At 42.8% G+C, this 16763-nt stretch overlaps 1 protein-coding gene across 2 annotated transcripts; it reads right to left on the bottom strand.

The window, feature by feature from the left end:
- Window positions 1–712: 712 nt before the first annotated feature.
- Window positions 713–16532, bottom strand: gosr2 (golgi SNAP receptor complex member 2). Of its 2 annotated transcripts, NM_001114065.1 has the most exons (6): window positions 16371–16495; window positions 9439–9503; window positions 8972–9080; window positions 5781–5913; window positions 5223–5363; window positions 3359–3764 (listed from the first exon to the last, which is right to left on the bottom strand). In NM_001114065.1, the coding sequence occupies exons 1-6, from the start codon at window positions 16397–16399 to the stop codon at window positions 3603–3605; spliced, it is 639 nt and encodes a 212-aa protein (NP_001107537.1). In that variant the 5' UTR covers window positions 16400–16495; the 3' UTR covers window positions 3359–3602. The 2 variants fall into 2 exon arrangements, with proteins under 2 accessions (XP_017953158.1, NP_001107537.1); XM_018097669.2 differs by lacking the exon at window positions 5223–5363 and having other exon boundaries at window positions 713–3764; window positions 16371–16532.
- Window positions 16533–16763: the final 231 nt, after the last annotated feature.

Here is a 16763-nt window from a genome sequence, read left to right on the forward strand (position 1 = left end):
CTGGATCTGGAACAAACCCCCCTGCCCCCCTTGAAAATGTACAATGTGCATGGACTAGGTAGTTATGTATTTATAAAGCACTCACATATTCCGTAGCGCTATGCATTAAATGGTGTTATACTCTTAACCATACAGAATTACATTCACAGTAATTGCGTTCTAAGGCAATGTGCAGCTGGTCTTCATTTTTTTCTTATTGTTTTTGTAATAATTGAACATATTGTCCTGCTGTTCTTAAGTCTGGAATTTAAAAAGCTATTTGGTTCATAGGGGTGGCTTGCCCTAACAACCTGGCTCTATGTTTGGATCAGTAAGGCATCACAGCAATCATCCCCATCAGTGGAATGTGGGCTTAAAAGTTCCTTTTAATGGACCCCAGCTGGTACCAGCACTGTCTATATCAGGGTTATACATGGTGGTGCCAACCACATTTGGCACCTAAAGGCTCTAACAAAGTCATGCATAGGCTTCACTTGGCGCAGGGACACAACAGGAAAATATAAAACACAGCTGCACAAAATGCAAACCCTAACCCAAAGAGCTTGCAGTCTAAGACAATGTGTTGGTTATCCGGTCACTTTCTACAGGCTCAGGAATAACACATCACAAGATCCCTTAGGACTGGCATAGAAAAGCCTAAAGCTTGTGCAGACACTGCCTCCCAGTGGCCATTTAGAGATATGACCACATCCCAGTATAGTCATTATTGCTATTAAGAATGACAAGTATTTATAATATTAGGGTGCACATAACAAACAGATTACATACCAATACAGATATTTCAGAACTACAACACCTATTTTCCTCCTGCAACTCCAATGATTTAGGTTTACAGTGAATTGTAGGTTTTTAATGTGTCAAGCACTTAAGGCTGCCTGTTCCTAGCCCCCTCTATCTTGTCCTGGTCTTTTTTTTCTCTTCCTCATCTGTTTACCCTAACTATGTGCAACTTGTAATCACACTCCCCTTCAGTGCTGTGCTAACTTCGCTCTTCTCCCGGCACCCCCTCCTGACTGTTATGACTGGAGAAGGGAAGAGGAGGCTGGGACAGGTGTATCCTGGCTGTTTGTTGACATTGCAGAGCATTTCAGCTTGTCCTTGACTCTGGGCAACCAGTGAAAGACGTGCAGAAATATGTGTGTAATGTGTGACCCAGAGCTGGGAATGGTAGGCAGCCCTGGGAACCTTGCGTGCCACAGACACTGAGTTCCCTTACAGAGCTGGGCGGCTAAACAACTCCCCCCTTCCATCAATCTCTCCTCTCCCTATCACATATGTCTGCCTTCCGCTTCTCCTCCCCATTGCTCTCACACTCTTTCCTTTCACACCCACCCCATGTCCACCATGTGGCTATTAGAAAGGTATTAAAGGGCTACTAAATGTTAAAATGTGGCTTTATATGAAGAACCTGCTGGTTTGTGTAAAATGTGATCAATTCACGTGTGCAGTTGCCACATACAGATCTTTATTTCTGGTATATTAATTGTAAAATACATTTTATATGAGCTGACCCTTTACATCCTTCAATACAATGGGCTTGTGTTTGGGCAATTGTATTAAAGGGGTAATTCACATTTAAATTACAGGGTGGTTCACCTTCAGGTTAACATTTATCATGTTATAGAATGGCCTATTCTTAGAAACTTTTCAATTGGTCTTCATTTTTTATAGTTTTTGGATTATTTGCCTTCCTCTTCTAACCCTTTCCAGGTTTCAAGTAGGGTCACTGACCCCAGCAACAAAAAAAAAAATACTGCTTTACAAGGCTACAATTTTACTGTTCTTGTTACTTTTTATTACTTATCTAGGTATAAAATCAGCTTTTACAGTGCTCTTTTTACATTTTTCATGGGAAATTGATTTTCTAACACGCTGAGAGCATTGTTGGTGGTTTTATAATATTTGGACTTTGGAGGTGAAGAACCCCTTTATAGGTATAAATAAGGTAGGTAGATAGATATTGATTTTCTGAGACAGATTACAATTATTATTTTTTATGGTTTTTCACAAATTTAGCTTTGTTCAGCAGCTCTCCAGTTTGGTATTTCAGCAGCTTTCTAGTTGCTAGGGTTTTATTTACTCTAGTAACCAGGCAGTGGGTTGGACAAGAGACAGTAATGTGAATAGGAGGGGACCTGCATAGAATAATAATTAATAAAAAATAACAATAACCATAATACTGTAAGCCTCACAGAGACTCCTGTCAGGGTCAGTGACCCTCATGTGATAGCTGAAGACATGTATGTATGTATAGACAAGTAGAAGGTGGCAAATAATTCAACTTGGTAATTCTATAGTATACTAAAAGTTAAAGGTGAACCACCCCTTTAAAGCTACAGGACAATCAATTCCTTGATGTAGCAGCTTAGAATAGTCACACCTATTACATGGGTGTTACTTGGCAGATACACTAGAGGGAGCTCTGTAACCACGAATGACCCTGCTCTGACAAGGACTAACGTAGCCAATATCAAGGGGTGTGTTTATTTAGGGTGACTGCAGATTTCCAACACTGAACACTATTTTCAACCAAGCACATAGCCATAGATGCTACTTTGTGTGGCCAGTTTCAGTACAACCAGCTCAGACCCAAATACAAGACTACTGCCAAAATGACAGCATTTAGTGCTGAGACAGGTAGGTTCTAGCGGGTAAATCACAGCCCTGCAGGGCAAGAATGATGGGACCCAAAACCTGCCCTATATTTTTGAAGTGTGTGACATTGATCATCTCACAAAAGGATCTAAACACACAGGCAGGCACAGACTGATATTATTACTAGGGGCACAACTAACTTGTGTGACAATTGGTAGGATTCCCACTAGTGTCCAACCTGCCATCCCAGAGGCAAAACATTTTGCTCTGGTTAGCAAGCTGTGGGCTAATGGCCATAACTGCAAGGTACGGGGCAGCACACAGGCGGGATATAAGAATGCATTTCAGGTGGCACAACTGTGAGTGTCTGGAGGTGCAACAAGCAAAGGGTGCCCTGTCCTTACTACTCATCATGACAGATATTAGGCACAGGGTTCCCTCGTGCCACAGCACCTAAATGGGCACAACTGGTATACAATCCTAGTACAGATGAATGCAAGTATTTTGTTCAAGTAACCTTGCAGCTCTACAGTTCCAAGTGGACCCCAATATGTCACTTTCTGAGTATACAGTTATTTCTACATCAAACTTCACCTTGTATCAGGTGTGAATGCCCCAACCAGAATGCACATTGCCATTCATCAAGCCACTTAGAAGCTAGAGCGTAACCCCCCCCCCCCACGCTTTTGCTTTCTGCACCCACCAGAATTTTCTACCCTATTAACTCCATCCTTTGCACCAAAACATGACCCATCCACTTAGCGGCAGTCACTGTGCTTCAACGCACATGGATTTTAATTAGTTGTGCGCACTGGTAGCAGCCAATTAAATTAAACAATGGTTGTCGGCACTATTAATGTCCAGTGTAGAAGTCTTACATTTTTTTTAACTCCTCGTGGCCCTCCAAACCCTCTCCAGCTGCAGTGGCAGTATTAGTTCTTCACAGCTGAATGGGTGGCAGCGGAGAGAGAGGAACTGGGACAGTATGTTTGAGAAGGTCCGGACTTTCATGTAAGGTACTTGATCACGAGGATCATGACAACGCAGGTGAGTAGCATCCCGCCAATCATAATCACCTTGTCTTGGAAAGCCCTCTTCTCAATCAAGCGCATGACTGTGTTAGACAGGCCGAGCATGTTGGCAACGTCCAGGATTTTCTTATGGGTCCCCTGCAAAGGTTGGCAGAATGGGGAGAGAAGAGGGAACAAGGGGAAACAAACGCAAATACAACATTAACATCATTAGAGCACTGAGTTGTGCTGAGAAGAGACTGAAACTAAATATTAACATTATATTAATGTGAATTTGCCAAACATTTTCCCACGTTATCCTGTGAATACAAAATATTATCATGACCAATTGGCAGAACATTCAGAACAGATCAGGAAATAGTTCTGTGTGTGTTTGTACACACCCACACGTCTATCATTCCTATGATCCTCTTCCTCCCTGGGTAATGGATTGCCCCATTCTGTTGACAGCTCCACCAAGCCACGCCTAGATTTTAAAGTGGGATGGTTCATTTCCCACTGGGGACGATGATGATGACACTAATAATGTAATAAACATGTAATTCAAAGAATAGAAGTTATAGTTCTGTCAGTAAGAATGCCTGTGGAATATCTACTTTACAGAGGGGGCACTAATTACAAAGCCACCATTGCTATTATTAGAATACAAACTGCATGGGTTAAACCAAGATTTTACCTTTAAAAAAGAAAGCACTCCAGTGTTTAAATAAAAGGTTTTCATCCCATGGCCAAAATCAACTCCAAGGGAGCGAGGCAATTTGCCATCCCTTTAAAGTGATGGTGAACACCACCCCGAAATGTTGAGGCTCAGTTTGCCAACGCTAAATAAACAGCTTGGATCCCTTCTAGCACCAGGGAATCAAACAAATGTGTACTTTAATCCGGTGATTGTGGGTTCTAGTACCAATGTGTCCCCACTAGAATTATTATTCTCTGCATAGTAGAAATGCATTGGATTTAGCCGCATCCAGGTCCCTGGCAAAACCAAAACCCTAGATATCAAGTGACTTTCAGTCACACGCTTAATAAAATCACAGTGCAAATTAGGGTTGAATTAAGTTCAGGATTCAGCTGAATCCTGTATTAAAGAATTGGAATTCAGTCAAATACCAAAAATAATGATTTGGCGCATCCCTACTATAAAAGAATACCAATGCTGGCATAGTTTTATGGTACTTACTGTATGGGACTGTTCCTGCTGAATTGTGCTTAGTACAGGGGAATACCTATGCTGCCATAGTTTTATGGTATCTCTCTGTACAGGCTATGGGTAAATTTAGGGGGCTGTTCCTGCTGAATTGTGCTTAATACAGGGGAATCCCTATGCTGCCATATTTTTATGGTATCTCTCTGTACAGGCTATGAGCAAACTGGGGACTGTTCCTGCTGAATTGTGCTTAGTACAGGGAAAATACCAAGCTAATGCCTTCATAAATATACATTAAAAAAGAAAGGTATAAACAAGCATTTAATGAAGGCCTGTGGTTTTGCAATTGGTGCAGCAATGAAGTTCACTCTGCTGCTGTATGTAATGTTACATCCTGCAAACAGAATCAATTTCCCATTGGATTCTCATGTGCCTCACTTGTTCCCCACCTTTAAGGTCTTCCTTTGGTCCCTCAGCCCATCCAGTATAGTGCTCCCGCTCCCCAGAAGATCATCTATGCCTTGATGAGCATTACGGATGGAGGAATTAAACTGAAGGGTCTCATCCATGTGTATGGTGGTCTCTGAGTCCTGCGTGAGAAATGGGGGGGAAGGGAGGGAACCCCTCCAGTTAGGCTGTTCTGAGCTTAAAAATATCCATATTGCTGATATTACAGGGCAGAGGTATGCATGTTTGGTGCTGAGGATCTGCTCTCAATGCTGCTTAGAGGAAGGAAGGTGCATAGGTCATTATGGTAACCTACCTGTGCATCAGCAGTTTTTCACAAATGTCTAATTTTGTTGTTTTTATTATATAAAAGGTTTCTTAGCGTGTTCTCTCAACCTGACATGTTTTTCCTACTGCAGACAACTTATTTTCAGTAGTGTAACTGCAATGCTGGAATCAGCCACTTAAGAGCAGGAGAAATCTGTCAGTGACTGACAGCCTGAAAAAAGCAGGTTTATTAAACACGAGCCAAGTATCATAATGAAAGTGACAAGACTTACATTGGTGGTGTAACTCCGTGTCAGTAGCTCCTCCCGCTCTCGTTCCTGTTGCTCTCTGACATAGCGTCGATGTTGGAAGTTTCTCAGAGCAGTCTGCAGATGCTGCACATCATACTTCAGCTGATCAACTCGTCTACAATCAGATGGAGATAAATAGGGCAGGATTATATTATATTAAAGTGGCTACAGTGGTTTTGGGATAACTAAATATGCTTTTTTGGGATGGTGTGTTCAATGTCCATATTACAGTCAAGGAAAAGAATCCGGTAATAACCATGTTTCTCTGCAAGCACAACCATTATTTAGAAGTCAAGAAAAGCGCTATTCACTGGGAGTGCCACTTTGGCACATCACAGTAAATATAACTGCTAGCCTTGAACCCCTGGATGGATACCACCTTTACTGAATTTCCCAATGATCTCTTGCACTGTGAATGCACACTACACTTCCCATGTATACCTTGCTGTGGTCCAGGGTCGGCATGTGTGCAGTATGGTAAAATGATTACTATGAGTACTATACTGTGCATTAGTTGGTCCTGGACTGATGTAAATAATCATTAGGCAATTCAGTGGCCTGGGATACAAGGTTAACTAATATAATAACTGTGGAATAAGGGTTCCTAGCAAATGAATCCCCAGTGAATTAATCTATCCTTTAACCCTAGATATGCAGTCTGCAGTTCTTATAATATAGTAATTACCACATTCCTTTCCCATTACTGTCATAGCAGTTCAACTGCAGTGAAAGAGTCACAGGTGTAAGATCACTGCTCGAGGGTATAACTTTAAGGTAGGAAATGCTGAAACTGTGGGAAACAACGCGGACAAACCTACATGTGTGTAAATGCAACAAACACATAGTTTCACATTTTAATGCTATTTTTCTTTGCCATATCCAATCTGCAAGGCCCCCATTTCCATCCAGCACAGTGCAAGGGTGAGCTCATTCGCTAGGAATCCTGATGAAACACATTAATACCAGGTATGGTCTGGTTATCATGCAGTGGATGGGTTAACACTGTGCTACCTGCTCAATGTGGAAACTCAAATCGTTATCACAATACCTTAGACAGGAAACCTGTTCTGTGCCCTTTTCCTGACCTGCCTCAATTAAAAACTTCCCCAAACTGCCGGAGGAGGTGTATGGAATCTGAGGGGGGGGGGGGGGGGGGGTCACATGCCAACTGAAGAAATATCTAAATTCTCTCTCTCCATGCACCCCTGCCTTTTTCCCCCGTAAATTATTATTCTGCTGTCGCTTTTTTCAAAGTTGAGATTATTTCTGCTGATATGATCAGGGCATTTTTGTGCAAACCATAAAACATAATTGGAGTTTACAAAGCAGCCACTGCTGAAAAAAAACATTTGAAGTTGCTGCTTCCGATGTATAGTACAGAGTGCTCCCTTACCCACTACATGGGGGGTATCAACTGAGGTGATCCATTAGGCATTCTTGGTACTCAAAGCTCATGGCAGCAAGTTCACCTAAGCTCAAACATTTAGTATGATGTTGACTGTGGTGCTGTAAAGCTGTATCTGTCCTTTAATGTGAATTCTTTTTAATTATTTAATCTTTAGTACTGCAGCTGCAGTTTGGGATTAAAACATTTATGTAGATATTGGCACCAACATCATACTTAAATTTGATGGGGTAGTTTAACTTTTAATTTAAGGTAAAATACACAGATCCCTCCAGAATAAGGCAGGCAACTTGTTGGCCAGTGCATTGAGCCCACTGACAAGCTTGTATGACAAATATCTGGTCTAAAATCAACCAAATATCAATGGGACTGGTTTGGAAATCCTGTCAGACAAGAAGTACATCAGTGTCCGATAGGTCTCCATAAAATGATTCAATCTCTGGCCTAGATCAGCTCTTTGGTGACCTCATAAAATAAGTGAACCACCTTAACTTTTAGTGTCATGCAGACATTGCTATTCTATGACAAAACACAATTGCTCTTCATTTATATATATTTGAATCATTTGTCTTTTTGTTCAGCAGCTTTCAAGTTTGGAATTTCAGCAGCTATCTGGTTGCTAGGGTGCCTAGCAAACAGGCAGTGGTGTCAATGAGATACTGGAAGATAAGTAAGAGAAGACCTAAATGTAACATAAAGAAGCAAAATTGCTCTATGATGCTACCATTTTATAGGTATTGACTGCCAGGGTCAGTGACCCCCATTTGAAAGCTCAAAAGAGGAAGATGTTAATGAAGTAAAAACTATTAAAAAATGAAGACCAACTGAAAAGTTTTTAAGAACATACCATTCTAAACTATAGTAAACTATACTAAAAAGGTGAACTGTGTCTCTAGTTCAGAAGCTATCCATATATGAGAGGCAAAGAACGGGCTGCCAGGGTTCAAGGCACTCAAAACATCTGCAGAACTATGGCCTTTGTGCATTTGTCAGTGGAAGAGAGAGATTTGTAAGAAGAACAGAGTGTGGATCATGGCATTATACAAAAATTGCTATTTAGGAACCTCTTAGATTCCAGGCATACGAGCACCAAAGGACAAGCCCCTAAACTCTGGTGGGAAGCCTGTTATTAGATTCAATAAAAATTGCCTGGCCCCAATGAAAATGAGTGGCATTTCTTTAGCAGAATTTAGTTGCTTCCCTGCTAGATGTGAGGAACACATATCTTGTGCCATGAAGCGTACCAGCTCTATAAGCTCCCCGATGATCTTAGTGGTTAACTAAAGCAACAGGTTCAAGTTCAGCACATTTTATGATCCAGAATGTTCCTGCTCAAACAGGAACGCATTGCTAACATGTTATGAAGCCTAAGGTACTCAACATGTTCTGAACTGTGATGAAATCGATAAAATTAACCTAGAATAGATGGTAGCAGGATAAAAAAGTAGCGGTAAAAGGGAACTTTTCAGTGCTCCTTGTATGTTTTGGTTTTTAATTTAACTAACTTCTGTTCAGCCAAATTCCAACCCTGCCATATAAACATTAATCCTGTTGGTTGGCTTAATAATGATGGCACCTAAAAAATGTACATTTTGCATGAAGAAGGGGGAAATGCATGTTTTATCTCCTGTACTCTTTGCAACAAAGTGCTTTAAAAGAGACACAACCCCAAGATCACTGGGTTGTAGTTCTGCAGCGACTTTCACTCTGAAGGTTGTCAGCCTGCATGTGATTTGGTACATAGTTGAATACATAGTTGAATGCTCACAGCTTGGCATTTTGTCGCTTGCTTGGGGGCTCCTTACTGCACAGTATTTCGAGGCGCTCCAGGTTGCTGAAGATTTGGTCTATCCTCGCTTGGATTTCATTTTCTACAACTAAGAGAAATATACAATTTAGAAAAACTTTAGTGATTAAAAATAAATAAATAGATCTTAAAAATGGGGCTTAGTTGGCTGTCTTTTTGTAATATTACTTATGAGTGGAAGCTGTCATGCTGCTTCACTTGGACAGGACTGGGGAAGAGAAAAGGTTGCTGAGAAGCAAACACCATAGAAAGCAACAGTGCCCTCATATAAACATTCATTTATTCTGTAGGGAGAAGAGCTTAGCTGGGACAAAAAATAAGCCCTATTTGGTCACTTGCTGGAAACACAATAAAAAATGACCACTAGTTGCTCATTACAGAGAAAATTACACAAATATCTGAATGTGAATTTGCAGCTTTATACTCACGGTGTACAGACTGCTTTTCAGATGTTTCCAGGAGACCCATACGAGATTGAACCTCATGGACCTGCCTAAAATTGGGTATGGCAAAAAAAAGAAAAAATGTAAGGGTATTAAACAATAAGTTAGTAAATAAAGCATGTAAAAACAGTTGTTTGCCTAAAAGATAATCTAATTCCAAGCAAGTTTCCATTGTATGTTCAGTGGTTTTAAATGTATGTGTTAAAAGACGTCAACCTAAAAATATATTTTTTTGCCTAATAAAAGAAAACATAATTCTAAGCAACTTTGCAATATAAATTTATTACAAATTGGCAATGGTTTTTATGTTATTTATATATATAATTGCTATTAGATGTAGTGTTTGCCTGTCATTTTCTATTCTCTGCCCTGCGGGCTCTGACTTTTGAAACAATGTCACACAAACCATCAGACTGACAGACCCGTTTTGCTGGAGGTGACTGATTTTTGTAACATTGTTTAAAAAGTCATAACCAGGAGTAAAGCAATGCTGCTTTCAATAGCTGAGCCCACAAAGCTGTGTGCTACTACAGGTGCACACAGATGTTTGGACCAGTACACCACAATAAATTGTGGTGCACACAATTCATTTTGTTTGAAAACACATGATTTTGTACTTATTTTGATATGCACGCACCAGTTTTTTTAAAAGTGCACACAGAATTTTTTTGCACACACAGTCAAGAAGAAATTTGAGGGATAATTACTTAATGGGAATGTTATTAGTAAGGAGGAAACAACAATTAGTCATACTGGCTGATACATAATATAGCTTTAAGAAGGGGCTGGATGGATTCTTAGCAAGTGAGGGAATACAGGGTTATGGGAGATAGCTCTCAGTACAAGTGAGGGAATACAGGGGTAGGGGAGATAGCTCTCAGTACAAGTGAGGGAATACAGGGGTAGGGGAGATAGCTCTCAGTACAAGTGAGGGAATACAGGGGTAGGGGAGATAGCTCTCAGTACAAGTGAGGGAATACAGGGTTATGGGAGATAGCTCTCAGTACAAGTGAGGGAATACAGGGGTAGGGGAGATAGCTCTCAGTACAAGTGAGGGAATACAGGGGTAGGGGAGATAGCTCTCAGTACAAGTGAGGGAATACAGGGGTAGGGGAGATAGCTCTCAGTACAAGTGAGGGAATACAGGGTTATGGGAGATAGCTCTCAGTACAAGTGAGGGAATACAGGGGTAGGGGAGATAGCTCTCAGTACAAGTGAGGGAATACAGGGGTAGGGGAGATAGCTCTCAGTACAAGTGAGGTAATACAGGGGTAGGGGAGATAGCTCTCAGTACAAGTGAGGGAATACAGGGGTATGGGAGATAGCTCTTAGCACAAGTGAGGGAATACAGGGGTAGGGGAGATAGCTCTCAGTACAAGTGAGGGAATACAGGGGTAGGGGGGGTAGCTCTCAGTACAAGTGAGGGAATACAGGGGTAGGGGAGATAGCTCTCAGTACAAGTGAGGGAATACAGGGGTAGGGGAGATAGCTCTCAGTACAAGTGAGGGAATACAGGGGTAGGGGGGATAGCTCCCAGTACAAGTGAGGGAATACAGGGGTAGGGGAGATAGCTCTCAGTGCAAGTGAGGGAATACAGGGGTAGGGGAGATAGCTCTCAGTACAAGTGAGGGAATACAGGGGTAGGGGGGATAGCTCTCAGTACAAGTGAAGGAATACAGGGGTAGGGGAGATAGCTCTCAGTACAAGTGAGGGAATACAGGGGTATGGGAGATAGCTCTCAGTACAAGTGAGGGAATACAGGGGTAGGGGAGATAGCTCTCAGTACAAGTGAGGGAATACAGGGGTAGGGGAGATAGCTCTCAGTACAAGTGAGGGAATACAGGGGTAGGGGAGATAGCTCTCAGTACAAGTGAGGGAATACAGGGGTAGGGGAGATAGCTCTCAGTACAAGTGAGGGAATACAGGGGTAGGGGAGATAGCTCTCAGTACAAGTGAGGGAATACAGGGGTAGGGGAGATAGCTCTCAGTACAAGTGAGGGAATACAGGGGTAGGGGAGATAGCTCTCAGTACAAGTGAGGGAATACAGGGGTAGGGGAGATAGCTCTCAGTACAAGTGAGGGAATACAGGGGTAGGGGAGATAGCTCTCAGTACAAGTGAGGGAATACAGGGGTATGGGAGATAGCTCTTAGTACAAGTTGATCCAGGGACTGGTCCGATTGCCATCTTGGAGTCAGGAAGGAATATGTTCCCCTCTGAGGCAAATTAGAGAGGCTTCGGGTATGGTTTTTGCCTTCCTCTGGATCAACTAGCAGTTAGGCAGGTTATATATAGGCATTATGGTTGAACATGATGGACGTGCGTCTTTTTTCAACCTAACTTACTACTACTACTATAAGCCAAGTCCAATTCCTATCCACCCATTGGGTTGTGGGGCATACTGTAACTTATAGACCCAGTTTATTTTGTATTAGCATCTGCTGTAGCGGATACGACCAATGGAAACTCAAGGCCAGCGTTAAAGAAGATAGAGGATGGCAGACACTAGTCCGGATTGGTTAACTACATATCTGCGTTTATCAGTAACATCCAGTCTGCCCCCTGTTGTATTAAAAGAACAGTAACACCAAAAAATGAAAGTGTATAAAACTAACTAAAATATAATGTGCTGCTGCCCTGCACTGGTAAAAGTTGTGTGTTTACTTCAGAAAGTCTACTATAATTTATATAAATAAGCTGCTATGTAGCCATGGAGGCAGCCATTCAAAGGAGAAAAGGCACAGGCACATAGCAGATAACAGATAAAACACTATTGTATTCTACAGAGCTTATCTGTTATCTGCTATGTAACCTGTGCCTTTTCTCCTTTTTTCCAGCTTGAATGGCTGCCCCCATGGCTACACAGCAGCTTATTTATATAAACCATAGTAGGGTTTCTGTAGCAAACACCCCAGCTGTACCAGTGCAGGAATGGCTGCCCCCGGGGCTACACAGCAGGGTATTTATATAAACTATAGTAGGGTTTCTGTAGCAAACACCCCAGCTGTACCAGTGCAGGAATGGCTGCCCCCGGGGCTACACAGCAGGGTATTTATATAAACTATAGTAGGGTTTCTGTAGCAAACACCCCAGCTGTACCAGTGCAGGAATGGCTGCCCCCGGGGCTACACAGCGGGATATTTATATAAACTATAGTAGGGTTTCTGTAGCAAACACCCCAGCTGTACCAGTGCAGGAATGGCTGCCCCCGGGGCTACACAGCAGGGTATTTATATAAACTATAGTAGGGTTTCTGTAGCAAACACCCCAGCTGTACCAGTGCAGGAATGGCTGCCCCCGGGGCTACACAGCAGGGTATTTATATAAACTATAGTAGGGTTTCTGTAGCAAACACCCCAGCTGTACCAGTGCAGGAATGGCTGCCCCCGGGGCCACACAGCAGGGTATTTATATAAACTATAGTAGGGTTTCTGTAGCAAACACCCCAGCTGTACCAGTGCAGGAATGGCTGCCCCCGGGGCTACACAGCGGGATATTTATATAAACTATAGTAGGGTTTCTGTAGCAAACACCCCAGCTGTACCAGTGCAGGAATGGCTGCCCCCGGGGCTACACAGCAGGGTATTTATATAAACTATAGTAGGGTTTCTGTAGCAAACACCCCAGCTGTACCAGTGCAGGAATGGCTGCCCCCGGGGCTACACAGCGGGGTATTTATATAAACTATAGTAGGGTTTCTGTAGCAAACACCCCAGCTGTACCAGTGCAGGAATGGCTGCCCCCGGGGCTACACAGCGGGATATTTATATAAACTATAGTAGGGTTTCTGTAGCAAACACCCCAGCTGTACCAGTGCAGGAATGGCTGCCCCCGGGGCTACACAGCGGGATATTTATATAAACTATAGTAGGGTTTCTGTAGCAAACACCCCAGCTGTACCAGTGCAGGAATGGCTGCCCCCGGGGCTACACAGCAGGGTATTTATATAAACTATAGTAGGGTTTCTGTAGCAAACACCCCAGCTGTACCAGTGCAGGAATGGCTGCCCCCGGGGCTACACAGCGGGGTATTTATATAAACTATAGTAGGGTTTCTGTAGCAAACACCCCAGCTGTACCAGTGCAGGAATGGCTGCCCCCGGGGCTACACAGCGGGATATTTATATAAACTATAGTAGGGTTTCTGTAGCAAACACCCCAGCTGTACCAGTGCAAGAATGGCTGCCCCCGGGGCTACACAGCGGGGTATTTATATAAACTATAGTAGGGTTTCTGTAGCAAACACCCCAGCTGTACCAGTGCAGGAATGGCTGCCCCCGGGGCTACACAGCAGGGTATTATATAAACTATAGTAGGGTTTCTGTAGCAAACACCCCAGCTGTACCAGTGCAGGAATGGCTGCCCCCGGGGCTACACAACAGGGTATTTATATAAACTATAGTAGGGTTAGTGTAGCAAACACACCAGTTTTACCAGTGCAGGGCAACAATGCATTATATTTTTATTACGTTAAAGCTCTTTCATTTTTTAGTGTTACTGTTCCTTGAAAACTCCAAAAATGGACTCCATAACAGGCTTTAGCTGTCTCTGCTCAGAACTACAGTTCACCGACAGGTGGGGGGTGCAGCTTAGAATACATGGTCTATTTACTAAAAGTGTTAATTGTTATGAAATATTATCTGTCCTTTGTATTTGTATCTATGCCCAAGGGGCCCTGTGTTGGGAGCCCAGATCAGATGCCACATCACTATAAATAATAATCATATTGTATTTAGTCATATAGTGCCACAGTGGGCACACCATATTGTATTTAGTCATATAGTGCCACAGTGGGCACACCATATTGTATTTAGTCATATAGTGCCACAGTGGGCACACCCTATTGTATTTAGTCATATAGTGCCACAGTGGGCACACCCTATTGTATTTAGTCATATAGTGCCACAGTGGGCACACCCTATTGTATTTAGTCATATAGTGCCACAGTGGGCACACCCTATTGTATTTAGTCATATAGTGCCACAGTGGGCACACCCTATTGTATTTAGTCATATAGTGCCACAGTGGGCACACCCTATTGTATTTAGTCATATAGTGCCACAGTGGGCACACCCTATTGTATTTAGTCATATAGTGCCACAGTGGGCACACCATATTGTATTTAGTCATATAGTGCCACAGTGGGCACACCATATTGTATTTAGTCATATAGTGCCACAGTGGGCACACCATATTGTATTTAGTCATATAGTGCCACAGTGGGCACACCCTATTGTATTTAGTCATATAGTGCCACAGTGGGCACACCCTATTGTATTTAGTCATATAGTGCCACAGTGGGCACACCCTATTGTATTTAGTCATATAGTGCCACAGTGGGCACACCCTATTGTATTTAGTCATATAGTGCCACAGTGGGCACACCCTATTGTATTTAGTCATATAGTGCCACAGTGGGCACACCCTATTGTATTTAGTCATATAGCGCCACAGTGGGCACACCATATTGTATTTAGTCATATAGCGCCACAGTGGGCACACCATATTGTATTTAGTCATATAGCGCCACAGTGGGCACACCATATTGTATTTAGTCATATAGCGCCACAGTGGGCACACCATATTGTATTTAGTCATATAGCGCCACAGTGGGCACACCATATTGTATTTAGTCATATAGCGCCACAGTGGGCACACCATATTGTATTTAGTCATATAGCGCCACAGTGGGCACACCATATTGTATTTAGTCATATAGCGCCACAGTGGGCACACCATATTGTATTTAGTCATATAGCGCCACAGTGGGCACACCATATTGTATTTAGTCATATAGCGCCACAGTGGGCACACCATATTGTATTTAGTCATATAGCGCCACAGTGGGCACACCATATTGTATTTAGTCATATAGCGCCACAGTGGGCACACCATATTGTATTTAGTCATATAGCGCCACAGTGGGCACACCATATTGTATTTAGTCATATAGCGCCACAGTGGGCACACCATATTGTATTTAGTCATATAGCGCCACAGTGGGCACACCATATTGTATTTAGTCATATAGTGCCACAGTGGGCACACCATATTGTATTTAGTCATATAGTGCCACAGTGGGCACACCCTATTGTATTTAGTCATATAGCGCCACAGTGGGCACACCATATTGTATTTAGTCATATAGCGCCACAGTGGGCACACCATATTGTATTTAGTCATATAGCGCCACAGTGGGCACACCATATTGTATTTAGTCATATAGCGCCACAGTGGGCACACCCTATTGTATTTAGTCATATAGTGCCACAGTGGGCACACCCTATTGTATTTAGTCATATAGCGCCACAGTGGGCACACCATATTGTATTTAGTCATATAGCGCCACAGTGGGCACACCATATTGTATTTAGTCATATAGCGCCACAGTGGGCACACCCTATTGTATTTAGTCATATAGTGCCACAGTGGGCACACCCTATTGTATTTAGTCATATAGCGCCACAGTGGGCACACCATATTGTATTTAGTCATATAGCGCCACAGTGGGCACACCATATTGTATTTAGTCATATAGTGCCACAGTGGGCACACCATATTGTATTTAGTCATATAGTGCCACAGTGGGCACACCATATTGTATTTAGTCATATAGTGCCACAGTGGGCACACCATATTGTATTTAGTCATATAGTGCCACAGTGTGTGCCCTGCTTACATGGGGGGGCAATACAAACAGGGGGGCAGTATATAATACTTTGGTTTCTTTGGACCCCACCCCCTACCAAATGAATGCCTTAGTTGCATATTAGTGAATTAGAAGCTGCTAAGTATATTATTAATTAGGAGCTGGTATATTTTTTTGAACACCACCTAAACCTGTTCTGTAGCAAAAGGATGAGGTGGCATGTCTGGTCCTATGCTGAAGGAGATGGGACAGGGCTGCTTCCCGACTCACTTGTTACTCTGGTGATAAAGCGCCTCCATGGCAGCAGTTTCTGTGAATTTCACCCCAAAGGATCGGTAAATGATTACACATCCGCCAGCAATCTGTTGCTTATCCCGGCACCCCACAGAACCGTGTCCCTTCCACACGTCATCACTTCCGGGTTCTTTCAGGACCCCGCCGAGCGTTAGGGTGTCCATGCTGCCTGTCGACTTAAATCAGTTAAATAAACGAGAAGACTAGAAAGCCACGGTTTCAGATACAGTATTTTATTTGACTAGTTGTACTAGGGAGCTAATATTAACAAAAAGGCATCGTAGGAAGGCAAAGAACGAAAGGCATTGTACAGGCAGGGCATAGGGCAGCCATAGTGGGGCGCTCATTCCTATCGCCATGGTGACTGAT

Source organism: Xenopus tropicalis, chromosome 10 (genome assembly GCF_000004195.4).
Source record: "Xenopus tropicalis strain Nigerian chromosome 10, UCB_Xtro_10.0, whole genome shotgun sequence".
Classification (NCBI taxonomy): Eukaryota; Metazoa; Chordata; class Amphibia; order Anura; family Pipidae; genus Xenopus; species Xenopus tropicalis.

Excerpts from the sequence above, each read along its gene's own strand:
- gosr2 (NM_001114065.1), bottom strand. The coding sequence starts at position 16,399 with ATGGAGGCGCTTTATCACCAGAGTAACAA. Across the intron at positions 9,504-16,370 it reads CTTTATCACCAGAGTAACAA|GCAGGTCCATGAGGTTCAAT; the intron begins GTGAGTCGGGAA and ends ACCCAATTTTAG. Across the intron at positions 3,765-5,222 it reads ACCAAAGGAAGACCTTAAAG|GGGACCCATAAGAAAATCCT; the intron begins GTGGGGAACAAG and ends CAACCTTTGCAG.